General features: G+C 43.3%; 1 protein-coding gene across 1 annotated transcript in view; it reads left to right on the top strand.

The window, feature by feature from the left end:
• The first annotated feature begins 9,025 nt into the window (after positions 1 to 9,025).
• armc2 (armadillo repeat containing 2) overlaps positions 9,026 to 10,000 on the top strand; it is a 38,635-nt gene continuing 37,660 nt past the window's right edge. Inside the window, exon 1 of the mRNA XM_076271914.1 lies at positions 9,026 to 9,231. Coding sequence (XP_076128029.1) covers positions 9,026 to 9,231 — 206 coding nt within the window. The remainder of the gene's footprint in view (positions 9,232 to 10,000) is intronic.

Genomic DNA, 10,000 nt, shown 5'->3' with positions numbered 1-10,000 from the left:
CCCTCCCTTAGCCATTTAGCTGAGTATGCCCCCTGATGGTAAAGATGGAGCTACTTGTCTTCTGGTTATCTACAGTAAAGCAATTAATAAAGATGAGAGTACAATCTTCCTCTAATGATCTTATAATACATTGAAATTACCTGAACGATTATGTCTTATCGTTGTTTGTGGCCATCTATTCTTTTCTCATGGGCAGAATTTAGTGTCGAACTGAAGTTAGTGGCCCTAACTGTAGACTGCATCAGTGTGTGTAAAATTACACTTTTTTTAATATAGATTGATCACAAAATATAATGAATGAATACAATAAAATCATTTCAGAAGAGGAGTGTATGTTAGATGGTGAGCCTCTAAGCTGCGTCCACTGTGTAAAAGGAGTGTGTGTTAGAATGTGAGCGTCTAAGCTGCGTCCACTATGTTCCACCTTGTAGTCGCAGTGTGGTGGTGGGAGCCACGTGAGGGTTGTCGTCACTGCCATCTGGCTTGAGATGGCTATCACACACACACACACAACCACACACACACACACACACACACACACACACATGCACACATGCACACATTACCATGCACCCCACCCACATGCACTTACGCAAACACACACACACACACACACACACACACACACACACACGCACAGAGCTCTGGAAATGAGTCCAGCTAGTCTGTCGTCATTTGGCTATTACCCATGACCCATCTGAGCCAGTGAGTGACAAAAGCAAAGAAATAGACGCAGTCTGCTCACTCTCTGCTCTCATCATACAGTGCACACAATGTCTCTCTCTTTCTCCCCTTTCACTCTCTTCTTTCTCTCTCTCTCTCCCTCTCTCTCCTCTTTCTCTCTCTCTCTCCCTCTCTGTCTTTCTGTCTTTGCTGCAATCACATTCAGTAACATGGCTACAGTTTCTCTCTTTCCTTTTTTTTCTGTTTCATATCTCTCTCTCCAATCTGCCTGTTGCTGTCTATGTGCAAAGCAATCGCACTTTCTCAGTTTTGTGAGTATCTTTTTGATATCCCTCTGCCTTGTATTCCATTTGGTCATTCCATCTCGGCACCTTCCAGAACATTGTCAGCAAAAGCCTCCCTCTCTCTTCTTCTTCTCCCTCTCTTCTTCTTCTTCTCCCTCTCTTCTTCTTCTTCTCCCTCTCTTCTTCTTCTTCTCCCTCTCTTCTTCTCTCCCCGCTTTCTTCTCCCTCTCTCTTCTTCTTCTCCCTCTCTTCTTCTTCTTCTCCCTCTCTTCTTCTCTCCCCGCTTTCTTCTCCCTCTCTCTTATTCTTCTCCCTCTTTTTTCCCTCTCTTCTTCTCTCTCTCTCTTCTTTTTGATCTACTTCTGCCATACTACTTTCTCCCAATATTTTCACCCAAAACACCTTTCTCTCTCTATCCCCCTTTCTCTCTCTCTCTCTCTCTACAGTCCTGTGCTGCTTTTAATTTTTTCCAAAAACACTTTTCTCTTCCTCCTTTCCTCTCTCTCTCTCCCCCTCTCTCTCTCTATCTCTTTTTGGGAAAAGGAACAGACAGGAAGTGAGGGACTGGGCGTGTGGTGCCAAGACCAACAACGGGACTCTATTAATACCCTCTTTCACTCATCAGGACCAGCGTCCACTGCCTGGGCAAAGTGTGTACACGTGTGTGTGTGTTGTGTGTATGAGTGGGTTAGTGTGAGTGTGAATGTGTCTGAGTGTCTCTGTGTGTGTAAGTGACTGTGTGTCGTTTGCACATCCACATCCGTGATTCATTAAAAACACCCCATCCCACCACGCAACATCCCCCCCCCCCCCTCGACACACACACACACACACACACACACTGGGGGATGATGAGAGACCAGGCTATATTTAGAGTGTCCGGTCCTCATGCTCCATGCGTGGGTGCAGTGGTGTAAGGGGTACACGCAGGGAGTCTGGAATGTGTTTAGTGTGTGCGCGTCCAAATGTGTGTGTGTGTGTGGGTGTGTGCATGCATATGCATGTGTGAATGTGTATATGAGTCATTGTGTTCTAGTAAGTGTTGTTGTGTGTTTGTGTGTACATGCTATTTGCGTTGCAGCCTAATTGGTGTTATTATCACTGTCACCACGCCACACACACTAATAAGCAATGGTAACACTTACTATATCATGGTCATTAGGGGAGAGAGTGTGTTAAACCAACTCTAAATAGAGCAAGGGTCTCATTCTGATCATGATATCAGGCCGGGGTCAGTTATGAATACATTCATGATGCAACCTGTCCATGTTATCTATGTCATTCAGCTGTTCCTCTTCAGAGACTTCCTCAAACGTATCTCATGGCCGAATAAAAGAGGTCTTTCAGTGGAAGACTTGAGGCAGGCTCTGTGAGGGGCTTTTATCTTTGAAATATGCAGTGCACTTTAAGTTCTGACCACTGCTAACGAGGCAAGTTGTTTTTTTTTTTTATAGGGAAAAAGTTTCAAAGTAGACTTTTCGGAGAATGTGCACGGTCATTGATTTTAATGACAGTGCATGTCACTGTTCGGACATCAAAAGAGCTATGCACAAGCCACACACACACACACGCACACACACATCCAATCCCTTGAAAATACCCACACGTGCACACCCTAAACTCACCCCCCCCCCCCCCCCCACACACACCTCCCCTCCCCAAACACGTACTCAGAAACAGAAAAGGTCTTTGTGCACCCAAGTCTCTAGACTGACCACAAACCCCACCTACACCCCCCACCCAGACACACACACACACATTCTCTCTCCCCCCCCCCCCTCTCTCTCTTGTCCACCTCAGCACTATACCAGGAAAGTCAACACAGCAGTCAAATCCTGCCTGGCCGACGGACTTCTCCGAATATGTGGGCCGTCTGCCTTTGAAGGTAAATAGAGCGTTGAGAAATAATCCTTGACAACAAGATCGCTGAGCTATGCACAAGCCACACACAATCACACACACACACACACATACAGCTTGCTGAGGAATTGAGGAGTAGGGGTGTGGAGCAACAGGAAGGCCTGATCAGGTGGCTGATGATTCACTGCCTTACCTCACCGACTCGACTCACACAGCTGAAAACCAGTCCGTCAGCTGCAACCTTTAAAGAAACAGTAAGCACTTTCTGTTGTCTGTCAAGTACTAATGCTTCAAGATAGCCTACTGTGCGACTGTATGCAGTACATTTAAAAAGATGAAATGCTGTATTATGCCAAATGAGTGATGACATTTACAATGCGTATAGGGAATCCTAATAGCATCTGAGCCAGCGATTGTTGTGTTGCATTTAATGCTCTCTGTTCACATTTGAAATCCTTGTATTGTGTCATATTTCTCGTTCAAAATAGAAACGGGGGTCCGACAAAAGTTCTGCTCATAACGTTGTGCTGCATCTCGCTGCACAGCACTGCTTCATGTCACGTACTGTCCAATTGAAAACAACGCAATTGAACTGATTTTATCGCTAATGTTCACTCGTATCGCATATAGTTAGGACTTGGTGTTATGTTGTGTTTCGAATTTCAGAACACAAGTTTATAAGTGACACAAAATACTGTTCAGATATATGCTCATCTCTGAAACCAGAGTGCACTTTATTTCACATCAACACTAGGTCACCAAGTCAAGGCATGTGGAAGGAAAATTTTCGCAATCTATGAACTGAGTAATATGTTATTATGGCTTGATGAATTCAATAAAGGCTGACAAGAAATAATTGAGAGGGGCAAAGAATAAAGCCGTGCTAAACTGGTTTCAGATGAGAGAGAGACAGAACATGAAGAAGAGACCTGATAATGATGATGATGATGACGATGATTATAATGAAGATGATGATGATGATGATGATGATATCAAGAATGATGTTACATGAGCCTCAGAACTCAAGTGTTGTCAGTACATAAACACACACACACACACACACACACACACACATTACCTAACAACACAACAGAAAACATGTCCACAAGGAAGAAGTTGCTACGGAGACACACCACCAAGGAGCTTTCGCAAAGCAATCCAATTTACCCCAGATGACGTGAGAAGGGCCACTTAGGTGCAACGAAGTAAGTATAAAATGTGTGTGTGTGTTTGTGTGTTGTCTGTGTACCTGACATGTAAATGTGTGTGTATGTGTATGTGTGTGTGTTTGCATGTTGTGTGTGTACCTGTCATGTAAGTGTGTGCATGGGTATAATGACTCAGAATGTGAAATTCATTGCCATTCCAAGCCACAGCCTACCCTGTGCTGTTCTAATTCTAATGGCCGAATATCATTGGGAAGTCTGTGTGATTGCCTGGCCTTTCGCGATGGTCCTCCACACTGCCCCTGACCAGATCTTTCCCCCCTCCCATAGTGACAATGAAATGGCAGCAACCTTTTCTGCCAGCCATTGGCAGCTTCACAGGGATGACTCCTCATTGGCCAAGCCTGGCAGCTGCCCCCGACCAATCGCAGCGCCTGTATCCATGAGAACGAAGCTTGTGGAGCTATTTAAATCTAGTCAGAGTGCACAAGACTGCTTATATGTGCATCTTACTTTCAGAGAGAGAGAGAGGGAGAGAGAGAGAATAAGACAAGAGGAAAAAAGAGAGGACTTTTGATTTGTTTTTGTTCCTTTAAATGGGAATGTTTAATGTCCAGCCCAGCAGACAAATCTGACGAGAGTCTGCACGACTGGCTTGACCTGCAGTCGCAGGTTTAAACCGACCTGGTACAGACTCGGATGTGGTGGCCGCGTTACTGTGTACTTTATTCTGTTCTGTTATGGTCTCTTACCTTCTCAGCTTCTCTCTCTACATGACTGTATGTATGAGTGAGTGTGTGTGTGTGTGTGTGTGTGTGGGTGTATGTGTGTGTGTGCGTACTGGTAGTAGAACTGGCGTGTGTGTGTTTGTGCCGATGCCTTCTCTGCCCGTCCTGTCTGAATGGGGGGCTAACAGTGGGCATTGGCAGGACGGTGAAATCGAGTGGACAGATTGCAAAGCCGGAGGACCGCACAAGAGTGGAAGGGCACAGAGGAATCAGGTCTGTGAAACACATACATACACACATACACACACACACACACACACACACACACACACACACACACACACACACACACACACACACAGAGTTTTAAAAAGACTACACCTTGTGGAAGACGGGGGCAATTGTGTACCGTACCAACGTGACGTGGGTCTTCCGCCATTTTGTCTCTTGCTCGTTTAATTGCTGCGTCACTTTCTCGCGGATCCTGAAATGGTGGCTAAAAAGGTAAATCTTCTGGCTGTTAATGCCTGGGCCGTGACGCACTTTTAGAAAAAGCTTTTTGCTGCCTGCCTGGAATTTAAAAACAAATCAAGAAATGTATCAGGAAGTGTTAAGAGTACTGTACTATATCAATCAAGTTTTAAAATGCATGTTTAACAGCCCGGAAAAAAAAATGCATTCCCTTCCGCCATGACATGCACAATATACTACAAGTGATCTTCTTGGTGCATTGTAAACAACAACAACTTAATAGATGCATGCATTTGTAAAATACATTCATACTCTTCAAGCCCCTGAACTATACTTACAAGTGTGTCATTCCTGTTTAATGTAACATAAATGTGTTCATTTTGAGCTGTCCAAGGACAAGGACAAAAAGCAAGAAGCTGAAAATGGAGGAAGAGATGCGATGCTTTGGAGATGAATGCAATAAGCGATCTTACTTTTCACAAAGGCCATTTTGTATGTATGTCAGCGAGTGGGCATTACAGCAGTTCCAGTTTGGTGACTGAGTGAACAACGTTGTACTTACTAGTTTACAATATCTGCAACGGCAGAGATCTCTGTGATTTGAACAGTTTTCATGGGACAGTTAAGCACATGATTACAAGCCGTTGATCCATCATGCTACCATGAGAGTCATCCATGCAAACAGCATGTGCATGTTAACAGTTCAATAATCTGCTGTAGGGATGCGACAACTAGTCGATTACTCCATACTAGAATATTTTCCCATTAGTTGCCCTCTATGACAGTAGGCTCTTTGGCATGTGGACAAAACAAGGCGTTTGAGCACCAGTCTTGGGTTTTGGGGAAAAAATTATCGTCATTTGCCATTTTTTGACAGTTTATTGGTCAAACAAATATTTGATTAATAGGGGGAAAATCAACAGATTAATCTACTGAAAATAATCCTTCGTTTCAGCCCTAATCTGTTGTGTGCTTGCTGTGTGTGTGTGTGTGTGTTAGGAACAATTCCAATATAATTCTGTTTATGTGCATGAATTACATTTTGTTTCAAATTGTTTTTGCTTTTTGTAGCTGTCAATAGTGCCAATAAAATTCTCCCCATTCTATACACAAACTTTGTGTTTTTTTTTTTTTTTTTTAATCTTATGTATTATTACTGCTTGATGTTTACTTGCGTGGGATGCACCAACTGCTGACTCGTGTATCCAAAGACATTGAGGAGCAGAGGGAGGTCAGGTTATTGATTTGGGAACTACAGAGCAAATATGAATGACTCATAGGTCATTTATTAACAATATATTTTAGTGTTGCATTGGTGATGTGTATACCCACGCACTGCCTAAGTTCTTCAGTGGACTACTTTGTACTCATATGCAAATTTGTGTATTATGCTATTCTCCTCACAAAAATATTTATGTTAGAAGGGTGGTGGGTTTATTCAGCACACATTTTTATAAAATAAAATCAACATCTCTGCAGATTTCACATATTGTAATCAATTACAATGGCAAAAAAGAGGTACCCCCACCCCACATGCAGGTGGGGAGCAAATTGACCGATGTAATAATGGCATTAATTCACATACCACACAGAGTAGTGCATCGAAAATAACTAAAATGTCAGAAAAATTGTCAAAAAAAGTGCTCTTAAATATAAAAAAAATATTAAAAAAATATATTGCTCTTAAAAGTGTTCATGCATAGGACTGCCATCCAGCCATTCCAACTTATAGCCTAACCTTAGACCACTGGCCTGGTGATAGATCATGACTCTTGGGGCCCATACGCTAGGCTACTATTAGGCATGGCATCTGTTAATGGCCTAGTGTCTATCACAAACACTAACACCCAGGTAAACTCAAACAGACCAGTCGAACTGTTTAATTGTCTTTTACCAGACTGTACCAAAGACTATAGAAGTATGTGTCTAATCTCTTTGACAGTAGCCTAGTGTTACACACTTCCTTGAGCTTTGCTCGTGGGTGAAGCACTGGGAACGGGTCATGTGACCTCGTTGTAAAGGGGTAACTAGGCGCGAGATGCCTACTGTAGAGGAGCAGCAGTGTCAGTTACTTGAGTGTAACGTTAATTAGTTACAAGACGGACTGTTTCAAGCAGAAATGAACTACAACAACAGGTGAGTGCATTCCAAGACGTGCGGCGAATTACCTTTTGTTGACAAACAGGCACTGGACCTAGCACTATGTAACAGCTTTGTTTTAGGATATTGCTGGTTAGCAGACACGCTAGCTAACTAGTAGCCCACTATTGTTAGCTTCCCATAACGAATTCGTCTGGCATAGTGCAGAACATTCATCTCGTTCCAGAAGCTGTGGAAATGTTTTCTTTACATATACGCTTTTGGTGTTGAAGGTTGTCAATTACGCCTGGTCTTTCTCTTATATTATTTGTGAGGATGCGTGTTTGGTAGCAAAGATCCATTCACTTTTGTTGTCATACTTGAGCACTCTCATGCAACCGCTACATTTGGTCACCATGGCGACGAGCTATGCACGCGCAAGACTGTCACAGGCAAACTGAGTTCGAGCCTGCTGTGAGCGAGCGCAGCTACCCTGCAGGGCTCTCATAACTTCTCTCAAAAGATTTGTAGCCTAGCAAACTCATGGCAGTTTACTTTTGGGACCCCTGATGAATGCATTATGTAAAAAGACTACCTAAAAGTCTCACATTCATGTTAACGACTTTTAGAGTATGCTCATGTTGGCTGTCTTTTAATTTCTATCATTTATTTACATTTCTATTATTTTCATTAATTTTTCATTATTTTTTTAAATTATTTTCTAGACCTACAATGTTGAAATTGTGATTAAGAATTTGATAGGCCTAGACTTGATCCACTGATTGCCGTATTATTGTTGTCGTGGACAATTTTAGTTTGTTTAGTTTGTATGTTCTCAGAAAATAGTGATGCATTTTGAAGAAGTGGCAACTGAAATAAATAATCATTAATGCATTATTTTTTCAACCTGGATCCAGGAGTTTCTCCATAGTTTGGTACTTGGTGTAATACAGAAGTCACATTTAATAAGGAGCGCGGCCTATGTCTGATCCAAAATATCCATAAATGGCAAGGCAATGCTTCCAATTCAGATAGTTCTAAACGTATGCTTGCAATTCTTGCAAATAGTAGCATAAGTCTGCTGCAATAAATAGCAGACCGAATACCCTCCGTGTAACACTGGTGACTGGCTATATCATACACTGTGACCTGTTTTGTTTGGGCAGCCGTGGCTCACTGGTTAGCACTCTGGACTTGTAACCGGAGGGTTGCCGGTTCGAGCCCCGACCAGTAGGCACGGCTGAAGTGCCCTTGAGCAAGGCACCTAACCCCTCACTGCTCCCCGAGCGCCGCTGTGGTTGCAGGCAGCTCACTGCGCTGGGATTAGTGTGTGCTTCACCTCACTGTGTGCTGTGTTTCACTAATTCACGGATTGGGTTAAATGCAGAGACCAAATTTCCCTCACGGGATCAAAAGAGTATACGTATATACTTATACTTATACTGTTTAGAACACCCAGGGCACTAATTTTAATGATTTGCAAAGTGCAAAGTCTTAAGATTAAAGGTAATTTATTAAAAAGCTAAAGCTCCAAAACGATAGGATAGTTTTGTACACAAGATTTTTACTTGTTGACAGACTGTACTTTGCCCGCATGTTAAATTAGCTGCACATGTTAGTTTTGCACTGTGATTTCATCCCTCTTTTTGAATCATGCAGGGCTCTCCTCAGGTCCTGGATTGTGGCAGAGCGATGGTGTGTATTTTAGACCCTTGAAGGTCACTGTGGTTTGATCCAAAACGCTGTTTGAGCAATGGAGCGCAGGCGTGACAGCCAGGAACCGTTCTACCGGATCACCGGTTCTGGGCCCAAGACCAGCGCGGAGATAGTGCAGGAAGCCCGACAGTCACTGCGGACGTTGCGCACCCAGCGACCTTTCACCCCGCGAGACGAACACCGCCAGCTATTTGGGGAGGGCTCTTCTCGACCCCGGGATGGGCGCCCTCCCTCTGCTTTCAGGTCAGTCGGCCTGTCCTCTCCTCTGCTGTCACGATGCCATCTTTAAAACAGATCGATGGAGAGACGCTGAACACACTGAATTAGCTCATCTTGCGTGATGACACAATGAGATTGTGTGTGTGCAGGGATTGATTACTGCCCAGGCCCAGGGGCCCAAGGGGTCAGGGGGCCCTGAAGCCCAAGCCTTTGCATGGAATCATTGCCTCAATATCAACAAATCAGGATGTAGGCTATGAATCTGATTGAATTTAGTATTGGCCATCCCCAAAATGCACCAAAATACAGGAAATCACATCAAACAAATTAAAAATTTTCTGGGGGAGGCCCCCAAACCCCTCTGGGGGGGCCCTTAATACATCTGGGCCCAGGGGCCCGAAAGTTCATAATCCGCCCGTGTGTTTGTGTGTGTGTGTGTGTTTGTGTGTGTGTGTGTGTGTGTGATGTAGACTATGTAGAATAGACACCACATCTTCATTTGTTGTCAGATCAGTCAGTCTGTATTCCCTAACAAAATTACATACAGTAATTTATGTATTTGAGTTGTTGTAGGTCATTTTGCGTTTGCGTAACGTATATCAGATGGTCCATGTGTATAGGGTGAACCCTCGTGTTGTATTTTATCTGGACTGAGTTGGACTAAGTTAACACGGACTCTTTTTTTTTAATTTCTTATTTATTTATTTTATTATTTGTTAATTTTTGTTTGTCATCTGTCTTGTATGTCTACTGTTAGGTGTCTCGGGTACGCTGGCGAAAATGTAAAATGTCT

The sequence above is a fragment of the Alosa pseudoharengus genome, unplaced genomic scaffold (genome assembly GCF_046254945.1).
Source record: "Alosa pseudoharengus isolate Yale_2024_CS ecotype anadromous, Long Island Sound unplaced genomic scaffold, YU_APseudo_1.1 YU_APseudo_1.1_scf_7, whole genome shotgun sequence".
Lineage (NCBI taxonomy): Eukaryota > Metazoa > Chordata > Actinopteri > Clupeiformes > Clupeidae > Alosa > Alosa pseudoharengus.
Note: the sequence above shows the minus strand (reverse complement) of the source record. Positions and strands in the feature narration are given on the sequence as shown.